This window comes from Centruroides vittatus, unplaced genomic scaffold (genome assembly GCF_030686945.1).
Source record: "Centruroides vittatus isolate TY-2023 unplaced genomic scaffold, ASM3068694v2 scaffold_373, whole genome shotgun sequence".
Taxonomy (NCBI): domain Eukaryota; kingdom Metazoa; phylum Arthropoda; class Arachnida; order Scorpiones; family Buthidae; genus Centruroides; species Centruroides vittatus.
In genome coordinates, this window is record NW_027122704.1 from 324,918 (window position 1) to 349,730 (window position 24,813).

General features: G+C 34.5%; 1 protein-coding gene across 1 annotated transcript in view; it reads left to right on the top strand.

Moving 5' to 3' along the window:
• The window catches only part of LOC136988645 (uncharacterized), a 48,892-nt gene that overhangs the window by 13,349 nt on the left and 10,730 nt on the right, over positions 1 to 24,813 (top strand). Inside the window, exons 3-15 of the mRNA XM_067286554.1 lie at positions 411 to 648; positions 744 to 934; positions 1,015 to 1,219; positions 1,333 to 1,495; positions 5,699 to 5,865; positions 5,974 to 6,052; positions 6,128 to 6,325; positions 6,400 to 6,509; positions 10,269 to 10,704; positions 23,045 to 23,261; positions 23,336 to 23,573; positions 24,059 to 24,249; positions 24,607 to 24,811. Coding sequence (XP_067142655.1) covers positions 411 to 648; positions 744 to 934; positions 1,015 to 1,219; positions 1,333 to 1,495; positions 5,699 to 5,865; positions 5,974 to 6,052; positions 6,128 to 6,325; positions 6,400 to 6,509; positions 10,269 to 10,704; positions 23,045 to 23,261; positions 23,336 to 23,573; positions 24,059 to 24,249; positions 24,607 to 24,811 — 2,638 coding nt within the window. The remainder of the gene's footprint in view (positions 1 to 410; positions 649 to 743; positions 935 to 1,014; positions 1,220 to 1,332; positions 1,496 to 5,698; positions 5,866 to 5,973; positions 6,053 to 6,127; positions 6,326 to 6,399; positions 6,510 to 10,268; positions 10,705 to 23,044; positions 23,262 to 23,335; positions 23,574 to 24,058; positions 24,250 to 24,606; positions 24,812 to 24,813) is intronic.

Below are 24,813 nucleotides of genomic sequence, written 5' to 3' on the forward strand. Positions count from 1 at the left end.
GGTTAGAAATATGAAATAATCTAATAAACTTGATGTTTGTTGTTATTTTTTGAGATTATCCTCTGTTATTTATAATTATTGTTTTAGAATTTTTTTATAAACAGTAAAATTGATTCTATGCGATAGAAATTAAATGCGGGAGGTTGAAAACCGATCCAATTAATATAATAATAACCGGATTATATCTTGTTTATATTAATTATTCTTTGGTAAAATTCATTTTCGCGTGATGTCGTACTTTCCGACAAAGTTGTGTGATAATTTACTGCATATAAGTTTATTAAAAAAACTATAATTTATTATGATAAAACTCATGTAAAAAGATTAAATTAACAATTACAAATAATATATTTTTAATAAAATTAAAATATCGTAAAACAGTTTTTTTTATTGTGTTTCTTTTAATGTAGGAAAGTATAATCATAAAAAATTTCACGAGGCAAGTTTGAGGAAATACGAACAATATGGCCCTATCGTTAGGGAACAACTCGGTGGTTCTTATAATGCAGTTCTACTGTACGATCCTAAAGATATGGAAAAAGTATTTCGACACGACGGTAAATACCCTTCCAGACCGGGTATCGAATTTTTAGCAACTTACAGAAATCTTAGGCCACAATGGTATAAATCTGGAGGTTTAGCAGTATTGTAAGTACAGATATTAAATTAAATTGCTAATTTTAAAAAAACTATCGATAAATATTAATTAAAATACCTATGATGACAACAAATTTAATTTATAGAGAAGGTAAAGAATGGGGCGAATTTCGTGTAAATGTGCAACAGACATTATTACGTCCAAAGTCAGTTCTCAATTATCTAAATCCTATGGATGAGGTAGCTAACGACATGATAAATAGAATTAAAAAGTTAAGAAACGAGTCGAATGAAGTCCCGGAACTCTTAAACGAGTTATACAAATGGGCCATGGAATGTAAGTCAATCTTTTAAGAGTCTTACAGTCACTGTTCGACGATTATTCTATATTGTACGATTTATTTATTTGAAATTTAGCTTTAGCTTCGATGGCTCTTGACAAAAGATTGGGATGTTTGGAAGATGAATTAAAAGAGGATTCGGAAGCGATGAGAATGATCAGATCAGCACACGGGACATTCCAAGGGATGAGTGATCTGATATTTGTACCAATGCGTCTTTGGAAGTACATTCCAACAAAAGCTTGGAAGAGATTTGTTGAAGCTCAGGACGATTTTGCGAAGTAAATTGTTTATTGTTTTACTTTTAGATTATCTCAAAATAATGTTAAATGTTATCTGAAACAAATTTCTAATATATATATATATATATATTTTTTTTTTCTGTTTTCAATAGAATCGCATTTAAATATGTAAGAGAAGCGATGGAAAGAATCAAAAATAGTAAAGATGAAGACAGAGAAATGACTTTTATAGAAAACTTATTAATGACCAAAAATATCGATCACAGAGATGCAATTACCATGTTACTAGACATGTTACTAGCGGGAGTTGATACGGTAAGAAATGTACAGTATGAAAGTTCTGTTAAAGTCCCAACCGCGTCATTCGGACCTAGAATTGTGCCATTTTGATATTGGAAAATTGCCAATTATGGGAATTTTATAATTTGGGAATAGGCTATGATATAAATTAGAAAAAGATATTGGACTCGTATAAGTTGAGCAATAATTAATTAGCACAAATCTTCGTAACGAAATAAATGATCCATTGCTCAACAGTAATATTTTGTGTTAATTAAACTTACAAAAAATATCAGTGAAATGCTCCTCTCCAATGACGATGACCGTTACATAAGTCAGTTGCTACAAACGTGTGTAGAGTAACTCTGTGATTCCCAAAGTGTGCGCCGCGGCTCCCCGGGGCGCCGAGATGCCGTCATAAGAGCGCCGCGAAATATTCAATTAAACAATTCGGCAATTTTCTTGGAATTTCCAATTCTCGAATTTTTGCGCCAACAATCGTGTATGCTGACAAAATTCCAAGAATTTAGCAACTTTCGAGTCTTTCATTGTTTTCTTTCCCCACCCATGCTTTAGTGGTTTAGTCACTAAAGCTTGGGTGTGGAGCTAGCCGCTAAGCGTGGGTAGCGCAGTAACAAGTTGGATTTCTGTTCATTCGTTGTCACCATCTTAGTGTTCGCATTAGTTTTTGTTTGTTGGACTAACGACTAACTTAATAGTGTGGTGGTTAAGTTAATTTTCAAAAGTTATTTTTCTGATCACCCTAAAAATGGACAAATTCTTATTAAACTCGAATAACAAAGATAGTGCTGAATCTAGAGAGGATGTTCCAGAAACAAGTGGCAAGAGTTTCGAGAGGCGAAAACGTGGTAAATATGACTACAGTTATTTGGATTTTGGCTTTACATCAATAAACGAAAATGATAGGGAGAGACCGCAATGTGTGTTGTGTATGAAAGTTTTGGCACCAGAATGTATGCTTCCAAGTAAGTTAAAACGACATTTAGAAACCAACCATTCTAACTTTGTTGGTAGACCTCGCGACTTTTTTACCAAAAAGTTAATTGAATTAAAACAACAAAAAGGCAGCATTTTTAAACATACCTCAATACCAAATAATGCTTTGCTAGCATCATACAAAGTTGCATATAGAGTTGCTAAGTGTAAAAAGACCCATACCATCGCTGAGAGCAACTCATTCTACCGGCTGCTGTAGATTTAGTGAACATTATGATTGGCGAGTCGGCGGGAAAACTGCTTTCAAAAGTCCCTTTGTCTAACAATACCATTAGTCGCAGAATTCAGCACATGGGGAGGATCTCAATATACAATTAATTGAAAAATTAAAAGGAAGTGAATTTGGATTGCAACTCGATGAGGCCACGGATAATAATAAGGACGCACACTTGATTTGTTACGTACGGTTCTTAGATGGTAATTCAATCGTTGAGGACCTTCTCTTTTGTAAAAGTATTACTGGAAGTACAAAGGCTCAGGATTTGTTCGAGATCCTGAATATATTTATGGTTGAAAATAATTTAGAATGGACAAAGTGCGTTGGTGTTTGTACTGACGGTGGTCGTTCAATGTCCGGCTCTTATGGAGGATTGCAGGCGCTTATTCGAAACAAAGCTCCAGATTCAGTTTGGACCCATTGCATCATTCACAGAGAAGCACTTGCATCAAAGTATATGAGTCCTCCACTAAATATAGTTTTAGAACGTGTAGTAAATATAGTAAACTATATAAAAATTCGGCCACTGAAAGCAAGATTTTTTAAAAAAATGTGTGAAGATATGGGAGCCGAATACACATCTTTGTTGTACTACTGCCACTCACGATGGCTCTCTCGCGGGGGTGTATTGTCTCGTACGTTCCAATTACGGCAAGAAATATACGCTTTCCTTGAAGAAGAAAAACATGAGTATGCCAAACACTTTGTGGAAACAGACTTTTTGATTAAACTCGCATACCTATGTGATATTTTTGAAAAGTTGAATTCGTTGAATCTCTCCTTACAAGGACGCAATATGCACATTTTAAAGCAAACAGAAAAGATTTCAGCTTTCAGAAAAAAATTACAGCTATGGAAAATAAAAATTAATAAAGAGTGTATCAGTGATTGTTTTCCCTTGTTGCACCAGTTTGTAACCTCCAATGAAATTAATTTGTCTTGCAATATAAAATCCATTTTTGTTGATCACCTATCAGAGCTTATAAAAAAGTTCGAAAAATACTTTGAAGCAGATATTGATAAATTTACATGGATTCAAGACCCATTTAGAGCCAAGACTCCATCTGAATTTACTTCTTTAGAAGAAGAATCTCTTATTGACTTGTCTTGCGATAATACTTTAAAGTTAAAATTTGGTAGCATGGAACTTTCTGATTTTTGGATATCAGTAAAAGAGGAATATCCACTGCTTAGTGGTAAAGCTCTACGAATATTAATTCCGTTTGCAACATCCTATTTGTGCGAAGCTGGGTTTTCGGCAGTCGCAGTAATAAAAAGTAAATATCGCTCGAAAATTAACGTTGAACAAGAAATGAGGGTCGCCATATCCAATTTTATTCCGAGATTTGAGAAGTTGTGTAGTGAACATCAAGCCCATCCATCCCATTAATAATTTTAATAATGTTAATCAACAATGAACGTTCAATAAATTGTTTGTGAATTTAAAATTCGTGTTTAATTTATTTTTCAACTAACCTAACCATATGGTGGTTGTCCAGTCTCAATATAGATATTACCGAAACAGTTAAAATTAGATATTTTATATTATCCCAAGGAAAATAGTAAGTATCTGTTTTTAATTTTTCGCTGTTAAATGGATAATCGCTTTTGAAAAGGAAAGTTTTCCGATTTTTCAAGAAAGTCAAAAATTTAGAAAAAAATCTGATGTATTAAGGGCGCCGCGAAAAAATCCGATTATTTAGGGAGCCGCAAACCGAAAAAGATTGGGAACCTCTGGTCTACAACATATATTATTTAAAATATGAATGAATTGAGTGAATGAATTCAAAAATTTGTTAACTTCTAATAATAATACAGAGTTTGCGCGCATGTTCTAAGTTATATTTACCGGGCGTTATAATTAGAAACACTTAACGTTAAATGGAGTTTGCGCATTCAAGCCGGTTATGTTGTAAGAAGATAACAAACATGGACGCCACCGAAGCTCTCGTTTTGTTTTTTTCTGGAGATATAGAAGATAGTGTGGTGTCATTAACAATTAAATAATTAAGGGTAAAATTGCACTTATGTAGTCCCTATGGCGGCACTTCCGGTCGCCATCTTATTTCTGGACGCGACGTCCACAAACAAGACGACGACCGGCGCAGCCACTTACTACACCGGCATTTAAAGAAAAAAATCTTTCACTTACCGTTGACGTATTTCTAATTCCTTTTCTCTGATTTATTCGATAAAAACACGGTTCGGATGACTCTTTTGTAACTCCATCCTTTTCTATCGTAGAAACTTTTTCCGCATTCTTAACACACGCGTTTACATTCTTCCTTTTACGATTTCCGGATTTATTGGTACTTACTTTCGGGGTTGAAGATACAATATCTGGTTCTTTCCAAAGTAAAACACTCCTGCATAAAACTTACTCGTACGCCGAACAAACAGGTCGAACCATTCTCCTAGTTTTTTCATTTTGCTCACAACAATATCGTCGATTTCGACAACGTTTCCAGGTCCATCCAATTTTCATTCCGGTGAAATTAGACTACGAAACCATGATAATGTGTAGCATGAAATTCGCCCAATCGACAACCGTTCGACTACTCACGTCCACAGCCAAACAGGTGACTGTACTATACATTCTATGCAAATTACATGCCAAATAAACGAAAAAATAGTTCCCCAAGAAATTATCCCAAATTTAAAAATTACTTTAAATGACGAATTTATGACATCGAAAAGAAACAAAATCACGATCTTTTCGATAATTTCACTTACGATGGTCATCACATTTCGAACAATCTGTATCGTACCAAACTTTGTGGCAAACATACCAACTGATGAAATTCTTTTGTCAAAGTTAAATTCGGAATATTCCGATACTAAAAAATGAAAAAAAAAAACTCCCTTGAAGTACACTTTTGCCAAGAAAATTGTTGATGTTTCCAAACTCCGCCATTACGACGATAATCGACAATTTTTTTCTAATTATTCAGTGAAAATTGTATTGCAGATTTATCTTACCAATTCTTATTTATTTATTTTTACAGACGTCTCACACGACATCGTTTGCTCTATATTTTCTCGCAAAAAATCCTCATGTCCAAGAAAAGGCATATTCTGAAATTAAACGTCTTCTTTTCAAAGACGAACCTTTGACACCAAAAATAATGAACGACCTCCATTATGTCAAGGCTTGTATTAAAGAAAGCATGAGGTAACTTCGTGTGTTTTAGATTCTTTCAAAAAAATCTATTTTAATAGACTTTAACGATTTAAACAGATTATTAAATGCAATAAAAGTATAATTGCCATTCTTTTATAGACTCTTCCCAATAGTTCAAGGCACTGTAAGGTGTTTAGATCACGATATCGTACTCTCCGGATATAGAATTCCAGCAGGGGTATGTTTAAATTGATTATTCTGCAATACTGTATATATTTCAATATAAATTTAACAAAGCTTTCCTCCGTTTTAGGTAGTTTTTATGTTTCAGAATTTAGTAGCTTGTCGTCAAGAACAATACTTTTACCAAGCTGATAAGTTTAGTCCCGAGAGATGGTTGGAAGATGATAAACAACATCACCCTTTTCTGTTTTTACCCTTTGGATTTGGAAGAAGAATGTGCATCGGACGAAGAATTGCCGAACAGGAAATGCTTCTTTTAATTACAAAGGTTTGTATACTATTATTTCCATCATTTATCAATAAAACTTTTAAAATATGATACACAGTACATGTTCCTTTCAGATCATACAAAATTTTCATCTGGAATATCACCATGAAGATATCGACTGTTATTTCAGATTAGTAAATGTACCGGATAAACCATTGAGATACAGATTCATTAACCGCGAATGAGTGACAGTATATTAAAATAATTGTAAATCAGTAAGATCGGTAACATTAGTGTTCAGGAAGATTAAATGTGTATTATCGCTAGCCAATTAAACTAGCAATTCTTTTTGTATAATTTGCGATTCATAAGGGCCACTACGAATCGGTTCGATCATAGAAGCAGTAGACCGTGAAGGATTTTTCTATTTCAAGCCTTCGTAGAGACAGGATTACAGGACAGAATTTAATATTTTCAGCACATAAAAAACTGTAATTAAAAATAAAAAAATAAAAATAAAAATATAATTATGAAAGATAAATCGAGTGGTTATACAACCATGTAGAGAAGCATTTTTCTTGTACTGTAAGCTGTGCGCATCACTGGGAGTATGCAAATAATCTGTAATGACTATCAAATGTCATCTAAATCAGCTAATTTTTAACATTTATAACTAGAGGTTTATAAATAGGCAATTCAAAGTGGAAGAACTCAGTCTGTAATAATTCTTCCTATCTTCTATTAGTTACTATCTTTTTTTGATCGATCGCCGTACTTTCCTCATATATAACAGAAATGGGAAAGTAAAAAAATAAGTAGATAAACACTGCAATTTTAATTGTAATTACTACTAATTTTGTACTATTGCTTAAAATCTACCCATTCCTTTATTTTTCTCTTTCTTACCGAAACTACTGACCATTAAGTCGACTAGAAGGTTACATAACTTTAAAGAATTGGGGAAGAGGATAGATGATTTTGTAATCACAAGTTCTAGATTTTGTACTGAGAATAGCTCTTTTTTTAAGTGATATTGACTCACGGAATTTCATAAAAACGCAGTGAATTCAGTACTAAATCGATAACACTGCTGATAGGATTGATAGTATACGCTGTGTCGCACGTCGCCTGGACTACAGAACTGGTGTGAGGTGCAGGTCCGTGAATAGTTTCGTTACATTTTGGTGGCCATCGGGGTTAGCTTTGAGTGAAAATATCTCACGGTAGAAATACACGCTTTATATAAAGGGATATGTATTGTGCATATATCACCATCTTACCGGTTTTTCTCCCGCTCGTTATAATCGAAATTTTTTTCTCCATGCGTACTTCCCAATTTCATCACACGCCGCTAGCCTATATAGAGAGAACACCTAAAACTGGGCCCAAAATTTTTTTAAAAAATTTGGCTCCAGCGAAAAGATGGGAGCTCCGACTGGCTACGGCTCCAAAGCAGTCTGGTGCAACTGGTTAAACATATTGTTACCGTTTAGTTGATGTTCCCTCATCCGAATACAGGTACCTTGTTTACTTGCTTCAACATAAAATCTAATAGCGAATTAATATTTTTAAAGTATTTAAAAATCTTATTATTTTCCACGTACTTTCTGAGTTTCATTAAAATATAATTATTGTCTCTTCGAATATACAACTTTAAATTGTTTTGTAACAGACTGCATATAAAAGTGGTTTTCTTCATCATTTGAGGAAACTGTTTAAATCTTCGCCAATATCTCTGTAAAATTAAATAAATAAATAAATAGGTTCTATTGAAAGAAAATCAGAATTAAAACGTCAAAATTAGTTGATACCACGAAGAAGCAGTTATTTAATGTAATTTGCATAGTCACCAAATAAAACCATATGTAATTTCCGAAGCCGTTCTATTGGTGAATTCGCATTTTTCTTAACATGTATCAGTATTATTTAATTTACATAACGGCCGTAGGACAAAAGCATTTGTTATCGTATTAGAAGTAAGAATATTACACCACGTCCATGTTTTTTCACGCGTTCAATAAACCGCGAAAACATTAAACTTATTAATGAAATTTTCTTAACTAACTCAAGAAATTATATTTTTTTAAATTTACTGCCACAAACATGTAAATAAAACGCTAATAAAATTACAACTGTCTCGTTTCAAAGAAGAAAAACAAACGTTTAAATTCGAATTTAAATATTCGATTGACGTAGAGCAGGATAGTTTCTTTAAAACGTCGTTCGAAACATCGAATTCCGTTATTCTGCTTTCGTTCCAAAGAAGAAGTAAATCATGGACGACCGTGGAAAAGCGCAAAAGAGAAAACGCGATCTCACCCCCTCCGTGTTAGAGGAAGATTCCACTCGAGTGAAAAAACTGACTCCCATCGATCGAAATTTGCTTCGGTCTTTAAACGACGTCTTCAACGACTACGGCAGAAAAGTAAGAAACGACATTCGAAGAAAACGTACGGGAAGCAAGAGAACAGCTAGAAAGAGATCGAAGGCAAGGAAGGTGGGAAGAAGACGATCAAACTCGAAAAGGATGGCAGGGAGAAAAGAAAGAGGACGATCTAAGAGCAGAAAGGGACGAAGCGGAAGAAGATCTCGTAAAAGGGGCAGTCGAGGCAGAAAGAAGATAGGGAGTCCGTAGAACGGTAATCTTCACCAATATCCCCGAGAACCGGAAACGGAATAGCTAGATTACCGTAATCTAGTGACCAAACGGCTCTTTTCAGAGCCACGTTTTTATTGGCAAAGAGTAGCCAAATCCATTTTAATATACAGCAATTAATGCTTTATTATATGGCATAATTAATATATGTCATGCATTCAATTTTACTTTAAATTTTGAATCATTCGGAACGTTTCGAATGTACAAATTCGAAACTGTTTAGCGTGTAGTGAAAATTATTTTCGGTTATTTAATACTTTAATTTTTATATAAATCTCAAATGACCTTTCTACTAAAGTTGTCTCGTGGATATATTGATATACTGTATAAGGGACAAAACTCCACACTAGTTATTGTCGTATGTATGTTCAACGGATCTTGTGATTGACGATAATTATCACTGTTTGTATTTCATGGTTTCTTTATCATTAATTTTGTATTGTTTGTATGTTATTTTAGTTATTTGTCATCGATCCACATTTAGAACATTGTGAAGTACGTTAAAATTTAAATTTTAAAAGAATTCTATTACATGTTCGATCCCGATGATGGCTACTTAGTCGAGAACGTTTGATAAATAAAAAGTTGTTGCTGGACTCTTTAACTTATATATATATATTCAAGAGACGTCCTGTGCCATGGTTGTCTGATAGACTCGCCGAACTACGTAGAATTAATAATAGGCTCAGGAAAAATTACCAGAATTGGAGAATTGCATCAAATCGCAATCACCTCAAACAACAGTACCTTGAACACCAGTCAATATATAAAAAATAAATTAAAAATGCCAAATTAAAATTCTGGAATGGATAAAAATGGAACAAGCAGCTCTTCGCCTGCCGTTCGTCATTACCAGACGAACGACAACCCAGAACTCGCCACGTGGAGGTGGCTGCTTCAGAGTTCCACCAAGAGTTGGAAAGAATCCAACTCCACAAGTGACCAGCATCACTTGTCGAGTCGAATTCTTCTAACTTGCACGATGAAAATATTCATAATTACCGCTGAATACTCCAAATTCAGTAATAATACGGTGAGTTTCGAATAGCTATCTAAACTAAGGGATGCAATATTACAACAACTAATAATAAAGAAAGACGAAAATCTATAAATATACTTGGTTGTACTAAAATGTACGTTACGACCACAAAATTTAGTTCAATTTCATACCGAACTTCATTAATAAAAAACAAAAGCAAAGAAAAAAACTCGGCCTGCACGGGATTTAACAAAGCGGGACACAGAAAGCCCTCTCCATCTCCGATCGGCCTCTTCACTCGAGCGGGCCTTAAAAATACGAAACACAGAGAGCCCTCTAAGCCTCACCGTCTTTTGTCTTCACTCCAGCGAGCCTTATAGATGCGGGACACTGGAAACCATTTCCGCCTCTCCTGTCTTCGTCCGAGCGGGCCTTAAAGCCCCGTGTCTCCCATCTTTAAGATTCGATCGGACGAAGACAAGAGATTTGAACGGAGGCGAAGAAGTCTCCCTGTGTCGCGCATATTTAAGGCCCGCTCGGACAACTGTTCTCGTCCGAGCAGGCGTTAAGGATGCAGGACACAAAAAGCGTTCTCAGCTTCTGGTCAAATCTCCTGTGTTCGTCCGAGCGAACCTTAAAGATGGGAGACACAAAGAGCCTTCTACGCCTTCGGTCAAATCTCCTGTCTTCGTTTCAGCGGGCCTTAAAGATGAGGGACACAGGGAGCCTTCTCCACCTCCGGTCATATCTCCTGTCTTCGTCCGAGCGGGCCTTAAAGATGCAGGACACAAAGAGTTAGTTTGGGTAAAAATTAACTCGAGTAAAAAGGCCGACGGGAGATTCCACCTCATTACTCGAGCGGGCCTAAGATCAAGGTGAGACAGAGAGCCCTTTCTGCGTCCCGTACATTACCGAAATTTACTTAATCGCAAGTTTTTCGCGAAATCTCAAAGAAACGCGGAACTTTCGAACAAATTTCCGCCTAACAATAACTACCTACAATAGAAAAAGCCTACAATACATTCTAACAATTCGTTACGTATTGTTAGAATGTATTGTTTAGAACGCGTGACGTATTACGATCCCGTCATATTTTTACGTCACGTGTTACGAAAAAACATTAATCGGTTTAAATATTTTAGAAAAGATCATTTTATTAAAATAATATTCATTAGAAACAGGATCACTTTCAGTTTTTTAATTTAAAATATTTTTTTTTCTAGTACTGTAAATAAAATTATAGAAATGTCGAATCATTCATTTACTCTAAAGTAATGTTCTCTGTATTTTTGAAAATCCAAAGAGGAATTTGTAATGATTGTCGCCCTTTGCACCCCAGGTAATGCTACCAGAATGTCGTAATTCACAAATTTCAGAAATTTTCGACAGAAGGTGCTTAAGCTTCAAAGTGGATGAACAAAATTTCTGAAATTTTGCAGGGTGGTTTGATTATTGGGTAATCGATGATATTAAATTTTAGCGGTTAAAGCTCGAGGGAGTGGAAAGATAATGAGGGTCGTGTGAATGTCCGGTTGGGTCAGACTTAGTGACGATTTTACTCGTTATTAGCATTTACAATTTTTTTTTCTTTATAAAACTTGACTGTATCTTCAAAATTAATCATTCTGCCAATTTATAATATTTAATAATACAGTAGAGAGTCGTTAATCGGAATCAGTTGGGGACTGGAATTGTTGAGATTACTGATTTGTTCCGATTACCGATTATGTACGAAAAAATACATTAACCTGTCCGATGTTTTTTTTTCGTTGCGTGTCGCTTCGTGTTGAATTTTCATCGATTTATAGCCTAACGAACATTTTTATAATAATAATCGAGACTATCGTATTATTAAAAATTATTTCTTCATTTTGTACAAACAAAATAAATATATTGAAAAATATAAAAACAGAAAAATTATACTTTAGAAGTAAATCTAGTATCAAAAACGTTCGATTCAGCACGACACAGTCCGACTTAAAATCAGTTCCAATTACCGGCGATCCCGATTGACGACTCTCTACTGTATTTTAAATTAAAGATTTCTTTTGTTAAAATTTTAATACTTTATATTTCATTAACTTTCTTTATTAAAAATAAACCATCAAAAAGTCGGTCAATTTCTCAACTACATGAACAAGTTTGGTGGCGTCATCTATTATTATATTTTATTAAAATATTTGTTATATTTTTAAATATTATAAATTGGCAGAATGATTAATTTTGAAGATACAGTCAAGTTTTATAAAGAAAAAAAAATTGTAAATGCTAATAACGAGTAAAATCGTCACTAAGTCTGACCCAACCGGACATTCACACGACCCTCATTATCTTTCCACTCCCTCGAGCTTTAACCGCTAAAATTTAATATCATCGATTACCCAATAATCAAACCACCCTGCAAAATTTCAGAAATTTTGTTCATCCACTTTGAAGCTTAAGCACCTTCTGTCGAAAATTTCTGAAATTTGTGAATTACGACATTCTGGTAGCATTACCTGGGGTGCAAAGGGCGACAATCATTACAAATTCCTCTTTGGATTTTCAAAAATACAGAGAACATTACTTTAGAGTAAATGAATGATTCGACATTTCTATAATTTTATTTACAGTACTAGAAAAAAAAATATTTTAAATTAAAAAACTGAAAGTGATCCTGTTTCTAATGAATATTATTTTAATAAAATGATCTTTTCTAAAATATTTAAACCGATTAATGTTTTTTCGTAACACGTGACGTAAAAATATGACGGGATCGTAATACGTCACGCGTTCTAAACAATACATTCTAACAATACGTAACGAATTGTTAGAATGTATTGTAGGCTTTTTCTATTGTAGGTAGTTATTGTTAGGCGGAAATTTGTTCGAAAGTTCCGCGTTTCTTTGAGATTTCGCGAAAAACTTGCGATTAAGTAAATTTCGGTAATGTACGGGACGCAGAAAGGGCTCTCTGTCTCACCTTGATCTTAGGCCCGCTCGAGTAATGAGGTGGAATCTCCCGTCGGCCTTTTTACTCGAGTTAATTTTTACCCAAACTAACTCTTTGTGTCCTGCATCTTTAAGGCCCGCTCGGACGAAGACAGGAGATATGACCGGAGGTGGAGAAGGCTCCCTGTGTCCCTCATCTTTAAGGCCCGCTGAAACGAAGACAGGAGATTTGACCGAAGGCGAAGAAGGCTCCCTGTGTCTCCATCTATAAGGCCCGCTCGGACGATGTTAGATTTACCAGAGGTGGAGAAGGCTCCCTGTGTTTCTCATCTTTACGGCCCGCTGAAACGAAGACAGGAGATTTGACCGAAGGCGTAGAAGGCTCTCTGTGTCTCCCATCTTTAAGGTTCGCTCGGACGAACACAGGAGATTTGACCAGAAGCTGAGAACGCTTTTTGTGTCCTGCATCCTTAACGCCTGCTCGGACGAGAACAGTTGTCCGAGCGGGCCTTAAATATGCGCGACACAGGGAGACTTCTTCGCCTCCGTTCAAATCTCTTGTCTTCGTCCGATCGAATCTTAAAGATGGGAGACACGGGGCTTTAAGGCCCACTCGGACGAAGACAGGAGAGGCGGAAATGGTTTCCAGTGTTCCGCATCTATAAGGCTCGCTGGAGTGAAGACAAAAGACGGTGAGGCTTAGAGGGCTCTCTGTGTTTCGTATTTTTAAGGCCCGCTCGAGTGAAGAGGCCGATCGGAGATGGAGAGGGCTTTCTGTGTCCCGCTTTGTTAAATCCCGTGCAGGGCGAGTTTTTTTCTTTGCTTTTGTTTTTTATTAATGAAGTTCGGTATGAGATTGAACTAAATTTTGTGGTCGTAACGTGCATTTTAGTACGACCAGGTATATTTATAGATTTTCGTCTTTCTTTATTATTAGTTGTTGTAATATTGCATCCCTTAGTTTAGATAGTAATAATACGGTGAGTTTCGAATTGCTGAATTTGGAGTATTCAGCGGTAATTATGAATATTTTCATCGTGCGAGTTCGGAAGAATTCGACTCGACAAGTGATGTTGGTCACTTGTGGAGTTGGATTCTTTCCAACTCTTGGTGGAACTCTGAAGCAGCCACCTCCACGTGGTGAGTTCTGGGTTGTCGTTCGTCTGGTAATGACGAACGGCAGGCGAAGAGCTGCTTGTTCCATTTTTATCCATTCCAGAATTGTCATTTGGCATTTTCAATTTATTTTTTATACATTGACTGGTGTTCAAGGTACTGTTGTTTGAGGTTATTACGATTTGATGCAATTATACAGTTTTGGTAATTTTTCCTGAGCCTATTATTAATTCTACGTAGTTCGGTGAGTCTATCAGACAACCATGGCACAGACGTCTTTTGAAGGTAGTTTTTGGGGTTAGTTGATCATAGGCATTTTGAATTTCAATGATGTTACGATCGAGCGCTATCATTGTGCTATCCCTGTGTTTAAGACAGCAGTCAATCAGGTTCAATTCTAGGAAAACTTTGATCTCATCCCAGTCTGCTAAAGCCAGGTTATAATTGATCTTAAAATGGCAGGAATATTTATAGTACAGAAGTTGAAAATAAATATATTCATGATCTCTAAGGCTGCAATGCACTCTCCAGTTGTCAAAATCAGCAATACAGTCCATACTGCTTACAGTAACATCAAACCAAGTTTCGCCATGAGTAGAGACGTAAGTAGGCGGGGATAAGGGATTATTCAGTAATTGTAATCCATTGTGAGCAAAGAACTCTTCGAAGACTTCTCCACGTCTATCCTGTTGGTCACCGCCTCATGTTGGCGAGTGAGCATTGATGTCGCCTGTTGTTATAATTTTAACATTGTTAAAATTGTCAATGATTTTCTGAATATTCTGTATGGTTTGTTCTATATCATCGCCACGAGGACAATAGATGTTAATAAAAAGTTACCTGTTATCGTTATAAATAAGTTCATTACAAACGATATATTCATTAGAAAGATTTTTTATGGTGTAAAATGGAGAGGTTATGATTTGTGACTATAGTAATAGCCCATGGATACGCTTCTGTGACTCTAAGGACAGAGCAATACGTAGGCATACATGCATTATTGTACTGTACAAACAATAGGGCTCCTGAGCAAAGATTATATGATACTTATAGCACTTAGCAGTAAGAAGGGAAGTGGCAGAAATACCCCCCCCTAAATTGATTTGCAGTAAACTAATATTATTATTTTCACTGTAATCCATAGTCCGTTCTTTCAATAAAGTCTCTTTTATTTCTAAGAAGTGAGGAAATTGTAGGGTTTTTCTAATATTTTACAATTTTCTCATTCCTTAGAATTTTGTGCTTACTACATCGGGCTATTTTCTTATAGATAGAACAGAGGGTCTTGTGGTATGTGACTACCATGCTGTGTGATAGAACTGCCTGGGCTAAAACATTCGGAAAGAATAGATATCTATAAATTGTTGGGGATAATGACGGCATGAATATAGATAGTCCATTTATATGTTACTTTAGGCCTATAATCATACAATTTAGCAAAATTGCTGTAGTCAGTCAGTGACGTCTTCACTTCCCGGAGAGTCACCACCGTGACTTCTGATCTAAGACATTAGATTATTGGATCAAATTTCATTTGTTGTTATTAAATACAGAACGTCCTCAATACATGTCATACTTAAATCATCCTAGAAAATAAATTGGATTAGTGGTAGAACAGCCTTAATGCGATTGTCGGCTGAAAGTCAACACAACGCAAAACCGACTATCAAAATTGTATTGTAATCTTCCGTTTCTGTGGATTTGTATTGAATCAAAATATTGGATTAAATACACTAGCCTGTACTTTAAAAATACTTTCCAAAATTATATACAATTGTGATCAGAAGGTCGGCACCAGACCGATGATGCCTACGTCAGGACTGACACCACTGTATCCTTTAAGACTGATACAGAAACCGTCGGCCGCTATTCCGATTGTGCGCGTGTGGTCGCGTATGGAAATACTAGGAGTCCGGGATGAGACAGACCGAGAGACAACGCGCCCGAAAGAAGTGAACACTTCAACTTATTTATAAAGGAAAAATACCCGTTTATTTATATAAATTATTTCACGTATACATAAAACAACAGAGAGTTCTCGTAGAGCGGCTTAAATCGAACAAAACTATATAACGTAACATGATTGCGTATTTAAGTTAACGAGTTCCTAGCCAAGAGAGAGAGCTTACAATATTACGCGCGGTGCGAAATACCTTGATTGGAGCGTTGATTTTCGAGGTTGTAGATCGAAGATGGTAGAAGAACGAAATCGTCCTAGATCGTGGAGAGAATTCGAGTTATGTCGGCTTGTCAGGTTCGGAGAACGGCAGAAACGGCGAGGGTTGGTGGAAGGGCGGACGAAAGGATCAGCGATGGAGCACTCACATAAAAAAAAAGGAGGTAGATCGGCGAATTCTCGGACTCTCGACGATCTTCTTGTCCTCGATTCGAACCTTTTATATCGAGGGTCCTAATTTCGACGTTACTAATTTCGACCGATTGTGAATATTTGTTGTTAATTCCTGGTGACTCATTCGATGAGTCCCCTGGGAAAGGAAGTGACTCCGGGGAGAGAGATGCGATCATCCTCCAGTAATTAAATTGAAAAAAATGCCGTTTTCGCTGAGTTTTGAACTAATTTAACACTCGAAAGACGAAAAATTTTCTCTCAAAAATTTCGTCAAGTCCGCTGAAGCGTTGTACGATGGCATGTGATAGCAACCCCCTAAAACAACATAAAACTAATTAGCAGTAATGTAGGCCTACACGAGTCTTTTGCACAATTTATATTAGTGATAATTGAAATAACTGTCAACTTGACTTTTCATGTTCAACTTCATGTTTAATGTCTGCCAAAAAAGGAGCGAATGCATGTAGATAGCCGCATAAGCAAAATATAGCGATACTCCGTTTATCCGGCTCAACCGGAAACGGGCCCAATCCGTATGACCGAAAATCCGGAAAATCGTTCACGACATATAATGTACTTTTAAACTGTGTCATTTATTGCACATAATATTGTTGTAAAGGTACACGTATATAAACAGTATAAAGCAAAAGACATATCTACGTACAGTATCAATTCGTTGTTTTCTATCACAGTTAGTGCAGTACACGTAAATAAGTTTCTTGACCATTTGCATGGGTAGGACTTCTCTTTATGACCTTTTGCAAGATCAACCGGTAATTAGATTTAGAGCTCCGCAGGGAAAATTAAAAGACTTATTTAAACCGAAGTAATTGTACTGTACTATATCTTTTTTTGTCAGATCCTCGGTTCAAGCCAAGGGAAAACAATAGCCTATTCTTAAAGCTCCGGTAAGAATTTACTACTTAAAATTTAGTTCTTTGATTTTTTCGCGTATATAGGTTTTTTGTATGCCTTTCTTTCTTATTTCGGAGATTCGGATTAACGTGGTTCCACTCTATACCGTAAATACAACTTTAATTTCGACGAGTATACGGATTAACATGCACAGATATAAAACAGGGTTGTCTTAATTAATTAAAGCTTTTAAATGCGAAAAGTTGATCAAAATAATAGTCTTTTTTGCGATTGTGGTAGTCCTAATCTATTTCTGGCTTCTTCAGCAAGAACAGTATCTCCACAAGATACCATGACGAACAGCCAGGTCTTTTGCGACTTTGTCCATATGACGCGCAAATGTCAATATTTGGTCGAAAATAATACCTATAAGTCAGTAATCTAGTCGACATACGTCAAATAATCATTGCTTACCTTAAAACCGTATTCGTAGGTGGATCAAAAGGAAGTAACAGATAACTGATAATTTGTTAATACAGTAAAACCTGCATTAAACAGACCAATCACAGAAAAGTTTTCAAGAGCAATAAAGAACCGTTATACTCCGAAACTGTGTAACATATCTTATTAACGTCTCCGGCTGCCAACTGAACTGTTACGGCCAGATGGTCAATCAGTTTAAGTGACAACCCTCCTTTATGGGGGCGGAATTGAATCCGGATAGGTCTAAAAACTCCATGAGTTTTCGGGAACTGGTCTGTCCCGAATATGTCCAGTCCCATTATTCGCCACCCGGGTGCCCAGTTGTAAGCCGGGCCGAATCCACAACGGGCTTGATAAAAAGGTTCTCTTAGTATCCACAGAGCGGATAGTAAACATAAGATTTCTCCTTCGCTGTTTACCCCCAATACCTTAGGAAAAATTAAATGGAAATCTACCATTCTGGAAATTCTAACTCTCAATGCAATATTGCAATAAATGTTCAATAAATATGTATATACAATAAATGTGTATTTTTACACTGTTAGCGATAGAAATACACATGAAAGACGGAAAAAAGATACTCCTTGTAGGAATAGTTTTTAGAATAAGAGAGTCCTCTTGTCACTAGAAGGCAGTCGGTAAAAACCGGAAAAATCTGGAAATCCTGTACGTAATTAAATCAAATAGCATTTTAAATTCCCGGGTAAAATGTCGTCCTTGGAAATTACATACGTAACTTAGAAGTTTTAGTATCATTTACATCATACAGCAATCGTGACTCACTTGTATTTTTGTACTTCACTGCATTTTTAATGTTGGTAATTCGCTAAATTATCAACATAAATATCATTGACTGTACAAAATATATTTTGAATCTATTCCTGGTCAAATATATCAGTATTTAATAACATAATGATATTTAAAAAAATCCTATCCAAGTAAACAATGTATAACAGGCAAAAACAACCTTGAAATAATAATCTGGAATGATTTCACTACAAATAAATTTAATACAATAATATTCAATGAATTCCATTAATAAACTAAGTGAATAATATAGTAATATAATAAATTTAGGTTAGAATGATACACCTTTATAATTATACAATATAAGTATTAAGGTGTATGTATACAGTGGCGTGTTATCCTATGGGCAAAAAGGGGAATTTCTTGGGTCCCCATCAACAGGGAGTCTCAAACCAATCTTTTATAAACTCATTGCTGTGATAAGAATATCAAATTTTAAATTTGGGTTATATCTGGGGACCCTAGATTGCTGGTTTGGTTTAAGTTTAGGGTGCACTAGCAAAGTGCAAAGGTCGCGTTAATGATAGGTACTGTACATAAAAGTATCATAAATAATAATAAAAAAGACGGTATAAAATGAGTTAAATTTCCTTCTATATTCGTGACAAGTGACGCATTTTTGCTGTTTAACATGTGTTCAAATACAAGAAATGTATAAGAATGCTATTATAGACCATGAATGACCTAGACTATGAATAAAAGAATCGGACTATGTAAAAAAAAATTTAGGATTTTTAAACATAGAGCATTACATGAAGTCGCGGAATGAACGTTTTGAAATTAGTATAACGAAAGATTTGTTAGTTACTTAACAGTGATATGTATTAATACAAGAAAGACGACACTAACGATTTTACACATACAGATAGTGATAATTAAAAAAAGTTGTTTATAATAGCAACAATTGCTACATCAAATACAAATCAAATCTGTGTTCGTATAGTTGTATCGAGTTCGTAGTATCTGCCTACCCTTAGACAAAGAATGCCTTTGTTTTGTTTGTTTGTATACATTACTCAAACAATTTTTTTGTGAATAATAAATATTTCTTTACAGTATTGAATATATAGATTTTTATTACTTTTTGTCTTAAAATTTTCGTCATACAGGCACTTTATACTGTTTTCTGCTTCATATAAATGCAGAAAAATAGCAAATAGAAAGTAAAAACAAATCGAATTGGAGAAGAACAGTCGGGAAAGGAAAACGACTATCTACTGAATTTTCAGGAACGATCTACTGATTTTTCCAAATTTCTTCTTCAAGCGCTTCTTTATAAGCACATTCAAGATGGATGCTTTTTCTTGTTTCCTATCTGAATAGGACCCGCGGTATATTATCATTGAGTGAGAAAATCACGAGGATTATGACATATTCTTTAAGTAAAATATTTTAAATTTAACTTGACTCATTGTTACGGTAAAATAACAAATCTTATATCACATAGTAAATTTTAAACTAGTCATTTTGTTTTATTCATAATCACTTTTATTTTGTTTTACATCTGACTATTTAGTGTTTCTTACAAAACAATCGAAAACTTTCTGTGTATATATACTGTCTACTTGGACCTTGTTTATTAATAGGACTTATTATACTGATGTAGATTTTGATTAAGAAATAGAGGAGGCGAAACTCCTCCTCTATTTGCTAATCAAAAACTACACCAGTAATAAATTGTACGGAATCCTATAGTATTAAATTCTATAAAAGTTCGAAAATGTAATTTATCCACAATGGCGTCATAATTCTCGTGATTTTCTCACAACCAATTACAGCATACTGCGGGTCCTGCTCAGATAGAAAAGAAAACCTGCTGCGGGTTTCATAGGCACAGCATTTACTTTTGTCACTGTTCTGGTAAGTATTCACTTCGAGACTTGATTTAAAATATTAGGGCTCATATTTTCACGTGAAACTGATATATTTCAGTAATTTAAAACACGGGAAATGACTTGAAACGGACTTATTTGGTTAATTTAATGTTTTACGTTATCACATTAGCATTGATTAGCTCTAACTAGGGATGTTCGATACCACAAATACCACGTCCCTAGCCCTATATATGTGCGCGATTTTTGACTTAACCGGATAATTAAATCTATGATACTGCTAAAAAGAGGCTCTCTTATTGCCCACCGGGTGGAGAATCAAAAAAATAAAAATAATTCTTGTACCAACAAGTTTCAATTTTCATAATTAATACAATCTGAACATCAGTAATCATTTAAATACAGCCAGGCTGTTGTAATTTTATATTGTTTAATTTTCTGTTATTTCCCTATGTCTCACTTTTTTGAACCACTGGTATAGTGCCTATTAGAGTAAAAAGCGGGCGTGTAGAATAGTGAAAATATTCAGAGGGCGGTCTCAAAATTGAATTGCGCCTGGCGCCTCTCCAGTCCTAAATATGTCACAACATTAAGAATGGTTCCAACCGGTTACCATCGATCTATTCCGTTCGTCTTCAAATTATTTCGCTGTTGGCCGCTAGAGGTCAGCTTTAGGACTTAATTTATTGAGTCTGAATTCATCAAAGTTAAGAAATGTTTCTTTAATTTTCTTTTAAAGTTCTATTTTTCCAGTTAAAATCTATACATTAATTTGGCTTAAATTTATTAAAAAGTAAATTAAGCATATTTGATAAATATTTTAGCTCAACATGCAATTTCTAAATAAATCATTCAGTACTATAAAAGTCATAGATTCTCTTCTCTTACATATGTTTATTTTTTTTCCAAATAAAAACAAAATTTATTCTTTAATAATTCAATTTATTTTTAGTGTTTATTAAGTGATCATTAAGTTTAGTGTTGTAACCGCTCGACAAAGTTTCTTGCGTTATTACTGGATTGCATAGAAGCGTTACAACATGCATTTACACCATTCGCCATTATGTAGCCAAAACAGAATTTTATCTAATTACAGAATCATCATTGTACTATCCGGCAATGCCGAGTGCTTTGGTTACTTTATACATTAAGATATATAATTTAAAAAAAATTAGTTTATAAAAATGCAATAATCGAACTATTTGGATTTTATATTAGTTTTAATCTAATACTTATCTGCACTTTTTTTCATTCTCCGCCTCGTGGACACTGAAAAGGTCTTTCTTCAAGTCCATTGTAGGTTTGTCCAGGAACCATATGAGCCAGCCGGGTGTTGGGAGACAGATTCCGATGAATTCCGCACAGATCACAAAAAAAAATTTCTGGGTATTTTTTGACCTTCCTGGATGTTATTCCGGTCACACAGAGAGGTAGACTGATCTCTTAACCGCCTCGTCAACCGCTGAATGAACGCGGCCCAACATAAAATTTAAAAAATTCTCCTCAAAACATTGAGATCTTTATGTACTTATTTTTTAATGTTTTGAAATTCGCTGGGCGTTGTAATACTTTTTATTAAAAGTTGTAACATGATGCCACTTATCATCTTTAAAAATATACTTTGGGCACATTTCCTAGTAAAGCTACTTTGTTCAAAGACAGTTAAGCTATTTCCGCTTTAAGTTAGCCTCTATAGCTCTAATGCAGCGAGGTTCACAAGCGCTGAAGATAGAAGTTAAGATTATAAGCATACTATGTATTGTACTGTACCTCAAATGAAAAGATTTGGCTACTTTCCGCCAAAATGGATTACTCTTTAGTTTCGCACACAAAGTACATTTGGCGAATTGGCTACTTTTTCGGCTAAAAAAATTTAGCTATAATTTTAGCTACATAAATTATTTTATCGTTTGTTTCGGCTTAGAACGGAAAATCTACTCGTGTCTTTTTTTACATGTAGTTTTATATTGTTTATGTGCGGTCCGAGACATTTTCTTGTCTTCAAATGTGGCCAAGAAGCCACATTTGAAGTGTACAGTACACTCCTGGTGTATTGTGATGACTAGCAAGAACTTATTCTATAATATTATACTTAATATTTTTCTCTAGTTTTCCTATATTTTCTATATTTTTCTCTAGTTTTATGATATATACTGTATTTATTTTATATATTTACTTTTCAGATTTTTAAATGACGTTATAATATTTTTAATTATATCGAGCAAAGTGTTTGAATAATTCAAAGATATTACTTAATGAGGAAGTTACTAAAGAACGAAAATGCTGTTTTTCAAATTCTGTACGCAATGATTTAACTGTTTTCTCAATTCACAACAAAGTAATTTAACAAAATGTAATTTTTTTTTTTTAAATATAAAATTTCAAAATATTCTCAAAACTTTGAAACTATACTAACTTCTATCTGTGTTGCTATTTTTGGAAAGCTATTGTAAGGATGAAATTTAATTTATAATTAGTAATTCATACTTTTAAATATACAATATAAGAACCAACTAGGCTGTATGAAGCTAGATAACAATAGATGATAAGGTAGTTTATAACAACAGATAAGATTTTCAATTCTCAGATTCATCGTGCAATCATTGACGATGAATCAATCATTACTTACATTTACCTATAGACTAACTTTTGCTTAGAAGTAAGAGCACTAAAGATTATTTAATAATTGCATATTCATTCATATATATGCAGTATGTGTCCAGGAGTATGTTACATATGTTAACTGTATTTAAATTATTTATTCTTCCAGTTATTTATCAAAAACATGACTCTACGAGCATCTGTATATACTATTAGAAATGCCATCAGTTTAGAGAGATCATTATATAATTTTCGACTTCAGACTACAATAGCATTTGAGCAAGAAACGACGGAAGATGTAATTAATGCTAAACCATTCGAAGAAATACCAGGAGACGTAAAAATTCCATTTCTAGGAACGACCTGGACGTATTTACCTTTTATAGGTGCGTATAGTATATTGTATAAACCAATGTACATAGAATTAGTGACATATCTTTAATGTAATACTTTATTTTAGGTAAATACAACCACAAAAAATTACACGAGGCAAGTTTCAAGAAATATAAAATGTATGGTTCTATAGTAAGAGAGTCTATAGGCGGTTTCTACGATGCAGTTTCATTATTTGATCCGAAAGACATAGAAAAGGTTTTAAGGAACGAAGGAAACTTTCCAAGTAGACCAGGGAATGAATTTTTAGCATTGTACAGAAAACTTAGACCACAATGGTATAAATCTGGGGGTTTAGCGGTGCTGTAAGTATAATATGTAAATTTTTTACTATGATAAAATATTAATCCCTCATTATATATTTAAATATCATGTTAAAAGTTTTATTTACTCGTTAAATTTATGTTATGGTTTTAATATTTTAAGATTTTAATGCCATCAAACATGTAAATTACGCGACTAATTAGTTTAATTTTCAAAAATTTAATTAACCTCTTTCACTTTTAAACATTATAAAATCTCATTATTTATTTCAAAAGTGGAATCGTAAATGTATAATTGCAAAAAGTAATTTAAAAATATTCTTAAGAATCGGAAGAATCTGAAGATAAAATTAAAATAAACTCTGATAAATTGATATAAATATGATATAAATGAAAAAAAAACAGAGATTATTATGGATTGAATTGGATTTATGGTAGGAGGTAACGCAACAGATTATATCTATACTTTATTAGATAATATATTAAACAAGTAATACTGTAATAAATGAAATAATTTTAATCTTTAGAGAAGGTAAAGAATGGGAAGAATTTCGAGTGAACGTTCAGCAGTGTCTACTGCGACCGAAATCTGTTCAAAATTATCTAAATCCTATGGATCAGGTGGCTGATGATATGATAAACAGAATGAAAGGATTAAGAAACGGTTTAAAGGAAATTCCCGAATTCTTAAATGAGTTATACAGGTGGTCCCTGGAATGTAAGTGTAACTTAAATTTAAATCTAAAAAAATTATATATATATATCTTTTAACCTCATAGCTATTACTGAGACCAATCCACCAGAAAGCCAACCTGACTGGTGAAGCAGCAAGGGTGGCAATCCACCGCTCTGGTGGCTCGGAATCGAATCGGGGCGGGTAGAAAATTCCCAGGAATATTTCGGGGTTACTGTCTGAATGTGTCAGGTTCCGTCCCTCGTACTTTGCCCATCTCCATTGATGTCGTGTACAAACTTGGGACGAATGATTTAAAAATACTTTCTTAGTGGCTCAGATGGAAAGAGTCGAAAATAAGTTATTACTCTGTATTGAATGATTTATTTATTTGAAATTTAGCTTTAGCTTCGATGGCTCTTGACAAAAAATTGGGATGTTTGGAAGATGAATTAAAAGAGGATTCGGAAGCGATGAGAATGATCAGAGCAGCACACGGGACATTCCAAGGGATGAGTGATCTGTTATTTACACCGATGCGTATTTGGAAGTACATTCCAACGAGAGCTTGGAAGAGATTCGTTGAAGCTCAGGACGATTTTGCAAAGT